This window comes from Anser anser, assembly GCF_964211835.1.
Source record: "Anser anser genome assembly, chromosome: 2".
NCBI classification, from domain to species: Eukaryota; Metazoa; Chordata; class Aves; order Anseriformes; family Anatidae; genus Anser; species Anser anser.
The window spans coordinates 35,182,067-35,201,093 of NC_139721.1; the positions used below are offsets into that span (position 1 = coordinate 35,182,067).

Consider the following 19,027-nt stretch of genomic DNA (forward strand, 5'->3'; position numbering starts at 1 on the left):
CTTCCCTTCCCTTCCCTTCCTTCCCTTCCCTTCCCTTCCCTTCCCTTCTTCCCCTTCCCTTCCCTTCCTTCCCTTCCCTTCCTTCTTTCCTTCCTTCCTTCCTTCCTTCCTTCCTTCCTTCCTTCCTTCCTTCCTTCCTTCCTTCCTTCCTTCCTTCCTTCCTTCCTTCCTTCCTTCCTTCCTTCCTTCCTTCCTTTTTCCTCCCTCCCTTTCCTCCCTCCTTCCTTCCTCCCTCCTTCCTTTTCCTTCCTTCCTTCCTTTCTTTCTTTTTCTTTCTCTTTCTTTCTTTCTTTCTTTCTTTCTTTCTTTTTCTTTCTTTCTTTCTTTCTTTCTCTTTCTTTCTTTCTTTTTCTTTCTTTTCTTTCTTTCTTTCTTTCTTTCTTTCTTTCTTTCTTTTCTTTTCTTTTCTTTTCTTTTTCTTTCTTTTCTTTCTTTTCTTTCTTTCTTTCTCTCATTTTTTCCTTTTTTCTTTTTTCCTTTTTTCCTTTTTTCCTTTTTTCCTTTTTTCCTTTTTTTTAAAGCAAATTCATTCTATACTTTGCATAAGAATGCAGAAAAAAGCTCTGGGAGCCCTACCATGTACTGCGCATGCTTTTAAACTTATTCACAGAATGACTTGCCTTCAGTAAACAAAGACAAGCCAGCCAGAGACTTGAGCCCCGCTGCTTCCCTCCCTTGCACCTGGGGAGGGGTCTTCAAGAAGACTGAACCTTATGTCTTCTCCAGGTATCCAGGATCCCATAGAGAGAGAGTCAAAAGGCACTCTCAAGGAGGTTTCAGGTGCAAGTAGGTTCTTTGTTTCTCAGAAGACAAAAAATGTTTTGCAGGAGGCAACAGCCTGGAGAATAAGTGACTGAGAATGGAAATGCTACCATTAACTTTTATGGGGCTGGGGTTTTACTCTTTGGCTTTGGCCGGCATTTTATCTCTTGGGTATAGCTAACACTTAAAAACTCCTCTTTGAAACCACCACCGCCCATATCTACTAATTCGCAGAACACAAACCAGCCCATGTCAGCAGGCATTTCTGCTTAACCACCAGGCAGTGACTTAGCTAGCACTGGGCACCATAAAAGGCCAGAGCTGAAATGCCTCCTGCAGCTCAGTTTGCCTTCTCCCGTGGTTTTATACAGCTCCGTTAATTCTCACCCTTTCCTTCAGTCTTCTGTCCAACTCTTCCCCTTTATTTATAAAATGTTTGACTGTAGTCCATGTGTATATGTGTGTGCCTGTGGGCATGTATGGGTGCACATCTGTAATAATAGTTTTTACCACTTGTCTCTTTTGCTATGTTGAGTTACACCTGTACTCCTAAATAGGATTTTTAATACTTAAAAAAGCCTGCTACCACTGCCCTTGAAGCTTTGCCTACTTTGCTTTGCCCTTGTGCTGAGAGCAGCTCTTCCTTTAGGTGATGGATGGGAAGCCCATTTTCTGACATTTCAGATCCAGCATTCTCATGACATGAAAGGGAAGATAATAGCCGCAGGGACAACAGTGACAGACTAAAAACATCTGAGTGAATATCTGTTTTGTGAATATCATTCTTGGCAGGGTTTTCTTTTAAAATTATTTAGGATTAATTCCATGTAGCTATTTTCTATGTAAAATCATTTAATGCTATTCATCATGGGTTAATAATGCATGTTAAAAGTGAATGTGCAGCAGCGTTTCTTGTATAAATGCAAACTCTGTCCCTGTGGACCAGAAGGGTTACAGAGTAGCAGCGAAGACAATCACAAATTCAAGGTTTGCTCCTGCTTGCAAGGGGAATATCAGTCCTATCAATGCCATATATGACTTCTAGTTTACCATGAGAGCCTTGAGGTCACTGTCAGCAACATGTCCTTGAGCATCACATAGCACTCTTGTCTTAATGATCCCTACTGACTTCTACTAATAAGACAAGAATTAATATAAAGCATTTTTTTTTCCATACCACCCCCCCCCCCCCCCCCCAAAGGGGGAAAAAAAAAATCTATCTGGGTAAATAGTGGGCTATAGTGTATGACTTTGGCAGAGCTGAATTGTGCTCTGGGGCACCCTTGGATCAAAAGCCTTCAGATACAGCTGAGAACCTAATGTTTTTGCAGGTTACATTACTGGTCACAGAAATAACAGACCAAATGGCATTTACATAATATCCCAGCCAGGACCCAGATGCCAGCTGGGGTGAGTGGAGAAAGGGAGCAGACGGAGCCTCCCTGTGCAGCAGAGTGGAAACTGCATTTGCAGAAGAGGGACCTGTGGTCCCTCAGCCCCTCTGCAACTCCTCTTCTGACAATGTCTAACTCTGTTATAGCCAGTATTTCTAATGACCATCTCCCATCTTCTTGCTATGATTTAACCTGCTAACTAAGACTAACATGAGAATAGGCCTTCTCCAAGATATCATGACAATATGTATCTTACATGTATCTGTGACCCTATGCTGAAGAGCGACACGGGGATGATTTGCTTCTGTGATACAGAATATTATTATTTGAAACACTGGGACAGTTACGTTTCTCTTCTTCTTGAAAGCAACAAGTTTTCTGGATCCCATCTGGAGGCAGCAGGAGAGCCTGCAGTAGGACACTGAGGGCAGGAAAATATCTGGAGCAGAAATAGATCTGGCTTGCCTTTTCCCCCTTTTCCCCCCTCTCACTTCAGCTCCAGTGCAAAAAGTTTCCTCAGTCCCTAACCAACCTTTAGTATCAGATTAAAGTTAGTGTTCATTACACATGAAGCCATGTGGAACAGAAAAAGAACCCTAAATTGTGTTACTTTCACCCTTGCCAGGGCAGTGCAGCATAAACCCTGGATTTCCTAAACCCAGAGGAACTGCTTTGGTCTATAACCCAGCTGAGATTTTGGGCCACAGAGATTAGAGCTCAGTGAAATAGTGGGGTGGTCTTTAACACAGGTTGGGAGGCAGCAGTAGTTTGAATTTCCCATTGGATTTCATATATAAGCCCCCATGGCTGCTTTGTCTGAAAGCTTTCTGGGGTCAGCAGCTGCAGGAGGCTACTGCTTTCTGAAATAAGCTTCCAGAGTGGCCACATTGAAAACATATTTTCAAGGATAAAAGGTGAATAATGTTTCAGCATATGGTTCCTCTTAGAGCATTTCCTTTGGCTCTTTTTTCAGCCTTATAATAATAAATATAAAACTTCAGGATAATTTTGCATGCATTCTTCTAAGAGATCTGCAAGTTTTATTTGCATAGAGACCTTAAGGCTGTAAAATATGCCCTGCTGGGCAAAATATTCTTCCTATAAAAACAACAAAATCCTGCTCACGTATCTGGCGTAAATCTGTTTTGAACATTGGTGCATATTTACCAGATGCTTTCCTGGATACTTTTTGCATCTCTGCTTCTTACGCTGTATCGCTTCAGACCAATAACTGTCAATAGCCCACTACATACCTTTCTGGTTTTCATATTCTAAGCAGAGAATTTGTTTTAAGTGCAGGAGATGTACAGTTGCCCTGGGGCTTTAAACTGGCTTTGTCATTCCAGATGTAGGGAGTAAAAGTCTTACGGATTTATCTCAGGCTATAAGTTTCCCTGTTTCAGCAGTTTTCTCCCTTTTCAGGTCTACTAAAAGGGAAGGAAACTAACTTCTGTACTGGCAGCTGAAGAACATTTTTAATATTCTCAAATTTACTGAGCCGATGATATTAAATCCCATTCTAGATGGTAATGCATTTCATATGAGCCTATTCTCATCACTCCTTCCAACAAGTCTTGTGTTATTCTTATTTTTGCTACCTTTTTCTGTATTCACCGGTGTCCAATTCCTTTATTGCTACTCAGAAATTCAACTTGTTCATGATTTTTTTAAAGGCATCGGTTCTGAATGCTGCATGCCTTGCCTGGATGAATGCTATTTCCCTTGGTGTCGAGGCACAGGTGCTGACTCCAGGTGGCATATTCCTGACTCGCCGCTGAGGTGACTGGCTGGGATCACGCCTTGGAGAAACAACTCAGAAACCAGCATGGTCCACAAAGATGCATTAGATGTACTTGTAAACACACTGTGGATTAACTTAGATGTTGGCAATGGAATCGATTTCTTTCTTGCTCTCTGTTTAATGGCGCATTATAGATTTTGTGGCTTTTTGGTCATTTGCTCTAAAACCCCTAAGTTTTTTACAAGATGAGCTCTGCAGTTGGCGATGTTTGTGGTCAGGGAGTGCCATGGCCCACACCAGACTAAAAGGCTGGCATGTCATGTTGTGGTAACAAGGAGCAGGGGATGTTGACACAGGAGTTCCCAGACATTTTTATCTTCCTGACTTTTATGTACTGACTTTTGGAGAGGATATTTTTACTTAGTGGCGTTCTTCCATGTTTCTTCTATTGTGGTGCTGATATTGTGTGGGTTTGCCAGTACAATTCCCCTGAGAGAAGCTAGTGATCAGGTGGGAGACAAAAACAGTGAGGAAATGTTCTATTTTAATATGGAATTTTGAATTTGGATATGGGCAAAGAATTCAAATGGATTCAAACTTTTGTTTTGAAGTATTTTGACTTTGTCACTTAACATTTAAAACCAGTACACTTAAAGGCATGTAAGTGTAGAAAGGGGAATAATGTTTAAGGATGGTTAAGGTCATAATGTATATATTAACTGAGTATAAATACATTAGCTTATACATGAATACAGGATTCTTGCCAAAAGGCTGCTGAAAGGTGACATTGAAATAAAGCAGCAGATGCTGAGAGGCAAGATCTCTGTGAATGAGAGTGAGAGGAAAATGTGCTTCAGTCTTTGTTCCTGGCTTTGATCCTGGGTTCAAACAATGTTTCCACGGTTTCAGACCAATGTTTGTACCCTTTTAAAAGCAGAATGTAGTAGAGTAACCGGGACTTTTGGGAAAAATGCGAACATAAAGAGTGAAATAGCATAGAAAGGCACAACATAACTCCCATCTTCCTCTCCCGTTTATATCATGTATCTCATGCCTCTTTGATGTCTGATACTGCTGTGGCAGTAGGGAAAAAAAAAAAAAAAAAAAAGCTTAAAATCAGAGGTTTAGATCTTTTTAGGAAATAATTCTAAGCACTAAATGTGCCTTTACTTTAAAGGGATACACCATAGCTCATTTTGTTAGTGCTCGGCTACCACAGCCCCGTGTATATTTCTATCAAAGTATACTGGTGTTTAATAATGTGGTTTATCTTACTTGCAAAGGAGTGGGGAAAAATAAAATCTTTGGTGGTCTGCTGGTGGATTGTGTGCCTTTAGATATTCCTTGCTCAGGGCTAGAGCAGCACTGCACCACGGGATGAGCTGTGACTTGGAGCTGCCCACAGCCTCGGCGTGCTGCCTGCCCGAGTGCGGGCTCCTTCCCGGCCCCAAGCAGAGGGAAGACGTCTGAGGAAAGTCCTCTCCTCTCCCCAGTGCAGGTCTCCTCAGACCTGAGAGACCGCTGTTACAAAGGCCCTTTCCTTACTCTGAAAGCTCCCTGCGTCCCCCTGCCCCTTCTCTCTGCCCCCCTGTACAAATTCCTAGCACAGTCAGACTTCGCAGTGTTGCAACACTGGGAATTAGAGCCCTTCTCTCCTTGTTTGTCACTTATCATTTATCAATATGATCTCCAGAGGTTAACGGTATGTAGAAAAACACAATGTGCTTAGTTTCTCCTTGTTTCTTCTACACAATCCCTTCTAGCTTTTTTTTTTAATAATAATTAAATTATATTAATAATTTAATAATTATTTTAATATGTTTATTTTATTCTTTATACTCCTTATGTCTAAAAAAACTCTGAGACTTTTTACATTTGAATTTATTTTCAAAATAAAAGAGTTTTTCTGTGTGTGCTTGCCTAGGAGATAGACTTAAATGATTGATAGTCAGTCCAACTTTCAGGATGCTTGAGTAGCTTTTTCAAACATACTTATACACTGGGCTTTTGCTTTGAGAAGGAAGGTCTAATTCTGAATGCAGCTGATAAAATTATCTCAGGTAGATTCACTATTGCTTACCTCCTCAGACTTTGCATCTGTGTAAAACAGTAAGCCCTACAGAGCCATTACTGTGGCTACCATAGGCGGCATGGGCTCTGTCCTGGTATTAGGCACTCAAGGGGAAGTCTGTGCTTATAGCCAAAGTGCCAGCCCCAGCCCTGCACCAGGCAAGACATGTGAGAGCCTTCCCCGAGCTACCTCTGCAGGCAGCCTCCTCACCTGCGGCTTCTGGCAGGGCCACTGGGACTCATACAAGCCCAGCTCATTACCTGACCTGATATGTGCGGTGTTAATGCCGACAGCCATCACCCCTAAGCTTGACCATTAGTCTTTAGACGGCCCTTTCAGTTTTCTTCCATTCCCCTATTACTTTGCATCTCCCTTGCATTCACAGTTTCTTATTTTCCATCACGAACCTGTAGCTGGCTACTCTGGAGACTGATAAAAGTTAAAGTGGATTTATCTGAGCAGTGATCTGAGTGTGGTTAAGCTCATTTCTTGTACTAAATGAGCTCTTTAGTTTAGAGTCTGCTGCTACAAATGCTCTCTCTGATGTCCCAAATAAAAATAACGAGCTGCTCTCCCGGAGCTGTGAGCTGCCCTCAGGAGCTCATTAGGACACTGGCTCGGTGAGGATCCCCGAGGAATGAAGTTACTTGTCCTTTCGCTTTACGCTTCCCACTGCTCACACTCCAGGAGGACCCAAAGCCCATTAGCCTCCTAATGCACATCCTGTTTTGCTTAGTGCTTTATTAATAGTGGGCTGGGAACGAAGAGCAGATGTTGCCCCAAAATGGCAGTGGTGTTAGGGAAACGGGGAAGGAAGATAAGCCAATTTATTGCATTTGTGGCACAGTGTTAAGTGGAAAACCTGGTTGAAAATGTGAAATTCTGAAGGAAAAGCAGAGCCATCGACTCACACCACCCTACAGCTGAGGTCTTCCCCCCTTTCATGGCCTGGAACTGATCAGGTTGAAGCACCTCATTGGGCATCAGCAGTTCCCCGTACTAGCAAAAACACGTGAACCCCCAAATCCATCACAACCATAAAGTGTGATCTTTTGTTGTGTCAGCCCATGCCTTAACCTAACAAAATGGAAACTGTATTATTTTCCAGTTGTAGCCATAAACAACTGGTTTGTAACACCAGCTGGTTACTGTATGCTTGAGGGAGATTGTGCATTGTGAATATACTGAGGTAAAACTTTAAAAGCAGAAATTCTGCAGAATGTCTTATACATTTATATCTTATTGTGAACTTGGGGACCATTACCGCACCTTCTGTAATCACCTTGTCAAAGCCTCTCCTAGTGAAGACAGTAATATTGATTTCCCTTTCATCACTTGGCGCTGGATGTTCATATCCACTGCAGACTACAAATGCTCTCTTTGCTCAGCTAACCTATTATTTAAGTATTCAGAGCCAAAAGAAAGCAGGTAAGTCTGGCCTTTTGGCAGCTGTAGTTAGCTGGAGTAGCTTCCTAAAACAAACACCTTCATCTTATTCGAAGGATAATTTTCTCTCTTGATAGGTTTGCTGCTGCAGAAAGAATTGAAGTTGTACCCGCTTGCAGGCTGTACTGTTTGCAGCAGCTGTGAAGGGTGGAAATGCTTCCTATCCCCTTATATTTTTCCATGGGGTTGGATAACACTTTTGCAATATCTACAGCTGTTCTGTGATCTCACGAAAAGTATTGTTTATATACAGTAACGGCTGGGAATCCTGGCGGTAGAGCAAGATCCCAAAGCTAAGGTGTCAATATATGATCCAGAAGGCTTACAAGCTAGGTACTGGTTCATATACTAGTTAAATATGACTGAGTTACTGAAGTCTAAGAGGTTACTTCCAGCTGAATGGGTTACTACCAGCTGGATTACATGTCTGTTCTCAGGGATGGCTCAGTGAGATGGCTGAGATGAAGCAAGAGCTCGCTTTTGGTGAACTGGGCTATCTTTCCTTCCTCTTTTCCCTCTCTCCCCACTGAACTAAACTACCCCACCAAACTACCACTGATCTCGAGGCGCCTCACCAACAGGAGAAACCTGGTGAAAGCCTGGAAAGAAAAAGCGCTTTGGCTGTGTTGAGTTTGACCTGGCTGAGTCAAACAGATATCAAGCATAAACTTAAAATAGAGGATGGTATCTCACGATCTTATCGATCAAGATTATACATAAGCTACCAAATGTAGTGACTTATACTCAGTGACTGAATCTCAGACGCTGCCTTTTTTAATGGAGGGGACCCAAATCCAAACTGAATCCTTCAACCTGCTGGAAAAGCACTGGATATGATCTATTCAGAAATGCATAGGATAGTGTATTATTCTGGTGCATTCTTTAGGATTAGTTTATGGTAAAGCTTAGGTCAAAAAGAGGAATGCCTTGTCAGGTCACTCTCTGTCAGTCCACAACAAATGTAATGATTTGCAGGACTATCTAGAAGAGCTTTAAAAACAGGGAGAGCTGGGGGAAAATAAAGCAGTGTGATTCAAGATATCATGCCAGCTGAGAGAAGGGGGTGAAGATGAACTCTCCAAACTACTTTTTTTTTTTTTTTTTCCAGGTTGTGTGTGTGTTTCCCACTTTAGGACGTGGCTCTGCTTGGAGACAAGCCCCTGCACAGAACGGGCCAGCAGGCCGCCTGGATTTCTGCCTTCCCTACAGAATGCCTTTGCCGTTGGTTCTCACTTTCCAACAGATGCTGCACTTGAGGTATCACCTCCCGAGCCTTTCACCGCCTTGCCCACAGCACGGTGCAGCGGGGCGCCTCCGGGGGCTGCCATAGGCACCCGCGCCCCGCCGACTTCTCTCGGGGACGAGCACGAAGTTGTTGCCCCCGGCGGCTCCAGAGGAGAGGCGCCCGGGGGGGGGGCTCTGCAAACTCCTGCAACTCCCCCAGCGCCACCTCCCCCCGTCTCGGGCAAGCCCCGCGCCCCCGCTCCGCTCTCCCCGGCCGGGCCGCGGCCGCGCCTGCGCTGCCCGGGGAAGGCGGGGGGGGGGGGGGAGCCGGGGAGAGCCCGGCGGGAGGTGACAGCCGCCGAGGGGGCGCAGGGCCCGGCTGGCTGCCGGCTCGGCCGCGGGCTGCGCCGCAGGCACGGTGAGTAAAGCCCCGTCTTCCCCCTCCGCGGCTGCCGGGGAAGGGACCCCCCCTCCGGGGAGGGACCCACCCCGAAGAGGGACCCCCCCCCCCCGGTGAGGAAACCCCCCGGGGCCATGTCCCCGTCCTTGTCCCCATCCCTGCCCGGTGTCCCGATGCGGCGGGGGGGGGGGGGGGTGTCTCGTCGCCGGGGCTGCCGCTGCCTCCCCCGCCCGCCCTCCCCTCGGCCGCACCGAGCTGCTGCAGGGAGACAAAAGCGGACAAAGGAGGCAGGCAGAAGGCGCGTTTGGCGGCACGGCGCCGTGTGTCGGGGGACCCCCTGCGAGCCGGGCCGGCGGGGCACGTTGGAGCTGCCGGCCCCGGCCCCGCTGCCGCCCGGGCTTTGTTCCCCTCCCGCCCTCCCGATTTATGCCGGCGCCGTTATTTTTAGCCCCGAGGAGGAGAAGCTCGGCGCGGCCACCTCTGCCCCGAGGGGCGGCGGGGGAAGGAGGGAGGGAGCGGGGCGGGCGCGCTGGGACGGGCGCCGCTGACCCCCCGCTCTCCGTCCCGCAGGTCGGCGGCCGCCCCCCTCCCCGGAGCTGTGCCACCGGCGGCGAGGAGCGAGGATGAGGGCCGCGGAGCGGCGCTGGGGGGCGGCAGCCGCCGGCAGCGGGGGCTCCCCGGCGGGCCCGCGGCCCCTCGAGCGACACGGCGGCAGGACGGAGCCGCAGGAGCCTCCGGCATCGGACACGTGCGGCGGGGCGGCCGGCGGCCGCGGCTAGGGCCACCCCCGTCCCCTCCCTCCTCCTCCTCCTCCTCCTTCTCCTCCTCCTCCTCCCTCCGCGCTATGCTGCACGCCCGCCGGGCCCCTCAGCGCGCCGGGCGCACGGCGCCGATGGAGCCGAGCGGGCCGCTCTGAGGCCGCCGCCGCTCGCAGCATGGCCTCGGCGGGCAGCCCGGCGCCGCGGAGCCCCGGGGCGGAGCGGCCGGAGGCGGGTGCGCGGTGCCGCAGCCTGCCCGTGCTCGGCTCCCCCCTGGCGGCCGGGGGCGGCGGCGGCGGCGGCGGCGGGGTCCCCCCGGGCCACGCCGCCTCGGCGGCTCCTGCCCAGGACGAGGGACCCGGGGCTGCCCGGCCCCCGGCAGCCGCCGCCGTCGGGAGCCTGCCCCGCAGGACGGAGGCGGTGGCGCCGGGCCGGGGGGTGCCCCCCGGAGCCCCCCCTCCGCCGCCGCTGCTGCTGGCGGGGCCGCCGGGCAGAGCGTGCCTGCGGGCGGTGCTGGCGGACTCGCGGTTCTTCTTGGTGTGCATGTGCTTCCTGACCTTCATCCAGTCCCTCATGGTGTCCGGCTACCTGAGCAGCGTCATCACCACCATCGAGCGGAGATACAGCCTGAAGAGCTCGGAGTCGGGGCTGCTGGTCAGCTGCTTCGACATCGGGAGCCTGGTGGTGGTGGTGTTCATCAGCTACTTCGGGGGGCGCGGGCGGAGGCCGCTCTGGCTGGCCGTAGGGGGGTTCTTCATCGCGCTGGGGGCCGCGCTCTTCTCCCTACCTCACTTCATCTCCCCGCCGTACCAGATCCAGGAACTGAACTCCTCCGTCAGTAACGAGGGCTTGTGCGTGACCGGCAATGGCACCGCCAAAGAGCAGTGGGACTCGCCGGCCTGCGTCAAGGACTCCGGCGGCAACGATCACTCCCTCTATGTAGCTTTATTCATTTGTGCCCAAATCCTCATTGGCATGGGCTCGACACCCATCTATACCTTGGGACCAACCTACTTGGATGACAATGTCAAGAAAGAAAACGCCTCGCTTTACCTAGGTAAGGCATCCGTGTTGAAAGGCCGAACCCCAGGTCTCTGAGGCGCTGTACCTCCTGAACAACACCTGTGCTAAGTTTTCCTTCTAAAGTAAACTTTTGAGGTGAAATCGCCATGCTTTCCTACTTTAAAATGTTCCTCCCCCCCTTTCTCGTGGGATGGTGAACAGCAGTAACAGGTGAAGCCAAGGCAGCGTGTGCAAAAGTGGCTGCACTCACACCCTGCTGCATGCGTAGCAGGACATCAGAGAAGGTCGTCCTCTCTGACGCTCTTCAGCACTTGACTTGAGCAGGTGACTTCTTCGGCAAGCAGCGTTAAAGTTAGCCGTTCCCCTTCAAGGGTTTCTTTTTGCTAATACAGAACCAATATATTTCCAAATTTTGGTCAGCCTGCCTTTAGCCTAAAGTATCTATAATGTTGATGCTTTATTAGTGCTTTGGCAGATTTTTACAAGTTTTGTTTTACTTTCCCAGAATTTATTTAATAAGCACTGAATTTTGGCAGGCGTCAGTAAATTAGGTGGGAACTCAGAATGAGTTAAAAAAACCAACTTTGATAACACAGCAAGTGAAAACCTTCAGGGTTAAGAGCTCACTTACAGGAGCTCAAAGAACACCACAAAACCACAGTTTTATATACCGTTAATATCTAGCACCTGGCTTTTGGCAGGTACAGATAGTCTTCTTGATAGTTGTTCCTATGATGAGAGAAAGGAGTTTCTTGAGTAACTGGGTACTAAACTTTTTTGGAGTTTGGAGATCACCATAAATTTTTGATAGTAAGTGTAATGTGAGGGAAGATTGTTCTCTGAATTCTCTTAGTGTCTTACATGATTCTCTGAGAAATAAATCTCACTCCTTCAAATAAGTTTCAAATAAAGGGAGGCACTTACAGTGCCGGGAGAGCTGTGAAATGGTTGTGGATGCTCAGCACTCCCATTTTCAGTTTAATTTGCTACATTGTTATGATAACCTTGGAGATAATCATTCCGTGTAAAATAGACTGTCGCAAAAGGAAGACACACAGTGTGTGTGTAATTACTTTGTTAAGCAGAAGTAATGATCCAGATCTGTATTTTTTGTTCATTTTGACCTGTTCTTCAGCAATTTGGCTGCTCCCTGAACCATTTTAAAGCCAGTTCTAAGTGCAGTGTCGTGAGAAAGCCTTGGGCATTGTTGGGCTTTAGAAGGAAAGATGAGGATTGTCTGTGGTTTTTCTACCGTTTTCACAGCGTTGCTGATGTGAATTATTTGATAAAGCATTTTCCCTCTCTCTCCAACCTCTGAGAAAGGTTAACTGATATGGAAATTTCTATTAACCTGGAATCAGCCCTATTGGTGGTACAGAAAAGCAAAGAATCTTCTTGTTGAGGTTCCTAACTGTATTTTGGAGCAGTAGAGAGGGGGCTGAAACTTTCTCCGGTAGATGATTTCATACAGTCCTCAGAAACAGGGAAGAAAAAGAGGGAATAGCTGCAGGCGAGACATGAAGGGCAAAAGAGAGGAATGGTGTGAGAGGTGGAAGAAAGCCCTCGCCCAAGGGGGAAGCAAGGTCGGCGTTTGTTTGGAAGTCCTCACTGCGGGAGAAGCTATGCTTGCCATGAAAGTGCTCCTACCTCAGGAAATCATAACAAAGTGACTCAGATAACTTAATTACTGCAAAGATCTGCCTTAAAGTTAACAAAGGTAAAGGACACCAGCAGCTGTTGGAAGACTGTATGTGACCCTGGAGCTCACAGTGAATTCGGCTTTGATCTATACTGGGAATACCCTCGTAGGTTTGATGTTCGTATGTAGCGATTCAGAGCAGTGAAGATGAGATACCATCTGAGGAGTAAATGCAAATTTTATGCCAGCTATCTGATAGTGTCCACAGGGAAAAAGAATTACAATGAACACAAAGCACATTTTGAAAACGGAGTAAGATATATCATCGCTTTCTGTCAATTTTTGAGCTACAGGCAATGTTGCTTGCCACTGGAAATCGTGGTATTATCTGGTTTTATACAGTGTGAGATTTTGAAGAAACTTCACTAGTCCGGGTTTGAATATTTTCCTCTCCTTAGACTTAGGTCAAAGACTTTTTCAGGGGTAGGAATAAAATCTGAATTCTGTGGAAGAAAAAGAAAAAGAGCATCGTGTGACGTGTTAATGTGAGCAAACCTGGGTTTTGGAGCTCCTCGGAGGTCTGGAATGTCTCACATCCAGCTGGGCACTGGGATGGGATACAGGTGGTGAGGGCATGGCTCGTCGGGCCAGCCTGCACACATCCTGCATTGTGCAATGCTCGCTTCTCAAGGCAGTGTGGTTTTATTACTGGGGCAAGTTATGCAAATGGTGTCAAAATGTAAAATGCATGTGTGCATGTAGCCGTGAGCTAACAAAAAGTCTTGGACTGGGCTGTTCCGAGGTTTTGAAAAAAAAAAGAAAGCCTGGTGAAACAGATCCCATTGACAAAAGAACACATCTCAGTGAAGATGAGTTAATTTCAAAATAGAAGTATCCTCTAACACAGGGTGGAAAGTCACTAGTGTGTTCGTGATCAAGCTTGTGTTGCATGCTGTGTTTTCTTTGTAGGAGAAGTAACATCAATATGTGTTCAAATGGGAGAAGTTTGTTTAGAAGAGTGCATGTTGTAAAAGCTCCATAGAGCTGCACAACTTGAGAGCTCTTCAGCTCAAGTTTGCCCACTAATTGCAGGGTGCTAAAGCCCCCTCGGTATCACTAATCCTGATTCTGCAAAAACTCACCTTATGCGGCTGTGGAAGCTATTTTATTTATTTTCCAAGTTAATCCAACTCAGGGCTCGAGTGGCAAGAGCATATCCTCTTAAGTGTAGGCATGCAAGCTCAATGTGGACAGCTGTTTTAACATTCCTGGCTGGAAGTCCTGCTCTCAGAAAAAACATATTTGATGCTTATACATAGTCTCTTGGCTGCCTACACATAAGTCCATCTGTCGGGGTGGCACCGCGCCAGTTTACAAGGTGGTATGTCGTTTTTAGTAGGACAAAGGTGCCAAGCAGGGACGTGTGTTTGGGCCGCCTGCATAGCAATGTGCAAGCTCACCCTTCTGTGGGATGTTTCTTCCTTGTGAAGGCAGAGCTCAGGGTCCTCCTGCCCCCCGGCCCTGGCGGTGCTTTGATGCCGCAACGCTGACTTTGAGAAAATGCATGACATCAGACTTGGGAACAAGTCAGGATTGTAACAGGTGCCTAGGAAATACAAGAACTGGCTCCGTTAATCGCAGATAATCCAAAATGGAAGTTACACGCTTTCTGTAAAAACTGGGCAATTGCTAAGTTGTCTTTGCTGTTAAAGTCTCTCCCTTCGGTGCTTGGCCGTAAGGTGTGCAGGTTATTGTAATTACATCAGGGTGAAAACCCTTCCATTTCATTTGGAATCAGGCTGGACTTCACAAGTCTGTTTTTGTACTCCTGATGGTGTTTCTGCTACCCATCAAATTCTAAAACTTAACTTAAACACAGTGTGTTTTTGTAGAGATCCAGAAGTTTGCCTTGACTATGAGTTTACCTTGTGATTGTATCACGAATTATAGGAGCTGTTTCTGAAATTAGCTGTAGCACTTGGAAAAGGAACGTTTATTAGTGGCATTATAGTGCCTGAATAATTTTTAAATATTTTGCGTAATTTGCAAGTGGATGTTGTAATGACAGAGGAATTTCCTTTGAAAATTCATGCATAAGAAGATGATATTAGTTTTACAGAAATACTGTGTTAATGAGAACATTTCAGCACTGAGGAATATTTGACTTTCACCAGTACCCCAGAAAAGACTTGTGGATGAATTAATTGTTGTGCTAGGGGTGATTTATTCTCATATTCCAGCATGATGTAGGCTGGTGATGATGGGATATTAGAAAATGGCCTAAGGAAGTTTAATTTAAGGCAGGCTTTCTGTAATTTTGGGAACAAACAGTAATTACAAAATGCAAAGATAAAACTTTTATGAGAGCATAGGAGAAAAATTGGATAAATGTGTGTAAATAGGGTTGGTACAGATAATGGCATAGGAGCCAGGGGAGTAAAATCCTTTCCTAACGTGGAAGAAGAATAAATATTTAGACTGGTTTCCAAAATATTTGGACTCTGGCTTTGTTTTCAGGAGGATCACTTGTGGGTTGCTGTTTCTAACATTAGCAAAAAGGCATCAAAGCTGAAACTGGCAAAAATGCTCACGAGCATTTTTTACTGCTTGCTCTATTTCCTATTTAAAAGAGCAGCGTGCTCAGGTTATTCCTCAAATACAGGGTTAGTTTATCTGAGTGAAAGCTACTTCTTGGTTTATCCATCGGCTAACACGAGGAGCTGGCCCATCTTGTACAGACGTGTGCTTGCTTGCTTCGTGCAGCGGCTGGGCAGAGCTGGCTGCAGCCCGAGAGCAGTGTGCTCCTGGCTGGCCTTAGCGCCTTGGGATGCAGGTGAGGCAGCTGCAGGTCTCTTTGTGCATACGGATTATGCTGTACTGTGCTTCTTGGGCATTCCTGTAACCGCTTTTATGTCGAAACGCTGATCAGGCAGCAGGCATTGTTCCTAATGATTATTTCAAGTACCATTGTGCAGTTTTATTGCCCTGTTCTACAGCTAAGGGAATGGCAATAGGAAGGCAAATTCTACTTTTCTGCTTTAGTCTCCTGCTCCCAGGTGGACTGCTAATTTTTTTTCGTAGTGTAATCTTCTATCATTTTTTTAAGGCATTGAGAGGAGGGGTTCTGAGCATTGTGTGTGTATAATAAGTTCAGCGAAGGGTGGGTGCAGCCTGTCCTCTGAAGTTTTCTGCCTGCAGGGTTTGATGTTGCGAGTGGTACACCTTCACTTGCGTGGTCAGGGTCGTGTCCCTAAGGGATGCTTCCTGCATCTCTCCCCTCATGTCCCTGCCATTAGCCGTGTCATCGTTCACAAGCAGCTCTATTGACAAAATGTCACCGGCAGTAACTGGCAAAATGAGGTTTGCCCTTCTTAGGAGCAAGAAGAGGCTTTTATGTACATATATACTTCCCTGATAGCCTGTTCCCCTTTATATTAGATAACAAAATCAGATGGGACCCAGGAGTCTGAAGTTCAGTGGGGTCTCAGTCCCAATCGTTGTCCTTGTTTAGCGCTTGGCACATGTCAGCCTTCTGGGTCTGAAAGTGCCCTTTTCACCCGCTCACGCTCGGGAATGCTGTTTTCTTGGAGAGCAGCTCTTTCCTCCCAGGAGAGCCTCTGCCGCCATCCAGATTTCAGCAGACAAATGTCTGGACTTGCAGAGTTCCCCAGAGGATCTCGGAAACTTAGACATGAAAGCAGCCTTTGAGCAACAGCTTGTCTGTACCTTCTCCCAGGGACTGGAGGCTCGGGATCCAGTGTCTAGTTACCCCGGAGCTGGAAACTTTAGCTCAGTACCCTGCCTATTTTGTAAGGAGTTCACGTAACCACTGCTGCTGCAGGTGGGTTGGAGTGTAAATGGCTGAGGATGCTTTGTGCTTTCTGTAGCTTCCCTTAACGCTCATGAAGTGGCCTCCTCACCTGTCCAGGCTTAATTTTTGTAGGTATAAGTCGTGAAAGTGCTTCTGCAGTCAAAGGAGAGGAGTGTGTCGTTTAGGTGTGCAGATGGGCTTTCTCCCTACCCTCGCTCAAAGATTTTCTGTGCTTTCTGTGCAGAGAACACAGGTAGGTGTGTAAACTGGGCTCGACCTGCCAGCATCTAAAAGTTTTAATTGGGATTTTTAAAACTGGTGAGTGGATTTCGTCCATGGGTTTTAAAAGGGCAGAAAAGTAACTCAGTCGTATGAGAATCTTTCTTTAGTCTCACCCTTTCTTTTTTAACGTGTTTTGGGTCTTTTTCATCCTGGTAATATTCTTAAAGCCTTTATTAAATGTGGGAGGCATGAGCTCAGTTTTGGTCTTTGTTCTTTTTACATGCTTTTTATATTTCTTTTGAAAACAATTGAGAAGTGGAAAGGGAAAAGGAAAGACCCAGGTCGACTGCTGTGTGAGGACAGAGCAAGCCGGTGGCCTTCCTCTCTGTGAATTATCCCCAGAGTTGTCAAAGTTTCAGCTCCCAGTCCAAGGGTGCCTCTGCAAACCCATCAGCAGCCACAGGGGATGCTTGGAGTGGTCTGAAGTATCATGGAGATTGTCACTTAAGTGAGCCAGATCTGTACCCCAGCTCCTTCCAAGTGCCCAGGAAAATAAAAAAAAAAAAAAAAAAAAAAAGGACATTTCCCATGGTGGGAAAGAATATGTCAGGGTACTACAGCACAGAGAGATATGGGCTACGTCCTGCTTTGTCTCTGATCAGGACAGAGCTTGTACAGGGAGTTTGTACATCTGTTGTGCTGTCATGGGGCCAGAAATTCATGTGCAGTGCTACCGGGAGAGCTCACGGACCTGGGTCTTTCCTCTTTTTCCTACAGCCTTCTCTTCTGCACAGCCAATTTGTTCTTGCTTGAGAAACTGGGAGGTGTGAGCAGAGAAACTCAAGTGCTGCATTGTGCTGCACTCACAGCTGGTGGTCTGATCGGGAGGCACTGATTCTCACATAGGTAAATAGCTTACTTGGCATAAGGAGAAAAAAAAAAGTGTATGTTTTTACCCGTAATTTGAAAAAGCTGGTGTGAAAATTATTGTAAGACAATAAACACAAACTGTACGATGTGAAGTACCTGTACAACAGCACTGGTTGTGCACTCCTCTGCTGCTCCTCTGAGTCTCCTCTCCATTTTCAGTGCAGGTTCTTTTGTAGCAGCTTGCTTTCTTTTCATTATCTTGCTGGGATTTTTTTGGTTGCTCCTGTTTTTTTCCCACACATGTATTGATTTTAACACTTCCTTCACATTGCAGCGTGCACAGCAGGACCTCAGTCTGACAGTTACCTCCGCTCCTGTGAGCATCGGTGCTTACAGGAGGAGAGTGAAAGCTTTGAGAGCCTCAGCATGTATTTTCTTAAAATCCAGTGGTGCTCTGAAACGAGCTACCACTTCTCCACTCATTTGAATTTAGTCAGCTTTTGTGAGTTAGCAACAAAATATATATCATATATTTAAGTATATATGTATATCTATATATCCTATATTTATGGATATATTTATAATATATCCTATATTTATGTGTCTGTTTTCAGTGAATTTCTTCTGACTGATAAAAAGTAGATCCTGCATGGATTCTTCTGTGGTTTTATCCTTACCTTTCTGGATTCATTAAACTCTTCTCTGGAGTCAGAATATTTCAGACAATCCATGTATTATCTAAGCATGTCTTCTGATAGATGCTTTGCTAGCCCAGTGCTTGCTGTTGTAGTTTACCACAGTGTTTTTCGCAGTTCTGCTCCCAGTGTATTCCTCCAGGTCTCATGCAGGCACTTGGAGGTGCCAGGGTGCTCCTGGGGGTCAAGTGCTCTGAATCACACCTAGGTTCCCACTTCTTTTTTTTTTTTTTTCAGTTCCTGTTTATATTAAAATCTGAATCTCCCCAAGAGTCATTTTAAGAAGTGCATTTGTGTAGATAAAGCAGAGTAGATAGTGAGATAGTTGTGAGCACACTGCTGTGGCTGCTGACCTATAATTACTCAAACAGAATGTGTTAAGCAAGCCTCATGTATGTCCAAAATATATGAAGGAAATACTCTGTAAGGTATTATCTGATGTTGCTGTGTGTTAAGCCTTCCCTGTGCCTGAGGAGAAATTGCTATATTCAGCCAAACTGATGACTGGGTAGATTTTGCTATGTGTCAGACAACTCAGAACATTGCCTTTTCCACCAAAGGTCCCAAAGGAATAAGCTCAGAGCCTTGCAGATCAAATATAAGGGAAATTCATGAGCACAGTCCCCTGAGGCTGCTGGTTAGGTGGGGGTTTTTGGCTGAATAGAAACCGGGAGGTTTTGAAGGAGAAGGGAAGGTTTAGTGCCAGTGGCGTGGGATTGTCTGTGCCTCTTCTCTGCTGCAGTGGGAAAAGCCAGAGATGCTGCTTCTGTGGAGTCCCAGAAAACCCCTGGCAAGGCCGAGGACTTTTGAGGATTACGAGAAGAGGGAAGCTTTGCTTCCACCCACGCTTTCCTTTCCCCCAGCCCCAACCCAGCATGTCCTGCTGTTGCCTGTCGCGCCTCTCCGCACCGCTGTGCAGAACGTGGCTCGCCCACCCCTGATGTTTCAGGAGCTGGGATCTAACAAGCGGT

At 46.6% G+C, this 19,027-nt stretch overlaps 1 protein-coding gene across 2 annotated transcripts in view; it reads left to right on the forward strand.

The window, feature by feature from the left end:
* The first annotated feature begins 8,943 nt into the window (after positions 1 to 8,943).
* The window catches only part of SLCO5A1 (solute carrier organic anion transporter family member 5A1), an 81,473-nt gene continuing 71,389 nt past the window's right edge, over positions 8,944 to 19,027 (forward strand). The window contains exons 1-3 of one of the 2 annotated variants that reach the window (XM_083823004.1): positions 8,944 to 9,056; positions 9,609 to 10,450; positions 10,610 to 10,853. In XM_083823004.1, coding sequence (XP_083679130.1) covers positions 9,974 to 10,450; positions 10,610 to 10,853 — 721 coding nt within the window. In that variant the 5' untranslated portion in view covers positions 8,944 to 9,056; positions 9,609 to 9,973. Of the gene's footprint in view, positions 9,057 to 9,608; positions 10,854 to 19,027 lie in introns of both variants that reach the window. The other variant, XM_083823003.1, reaches the window with a different exon arrangement.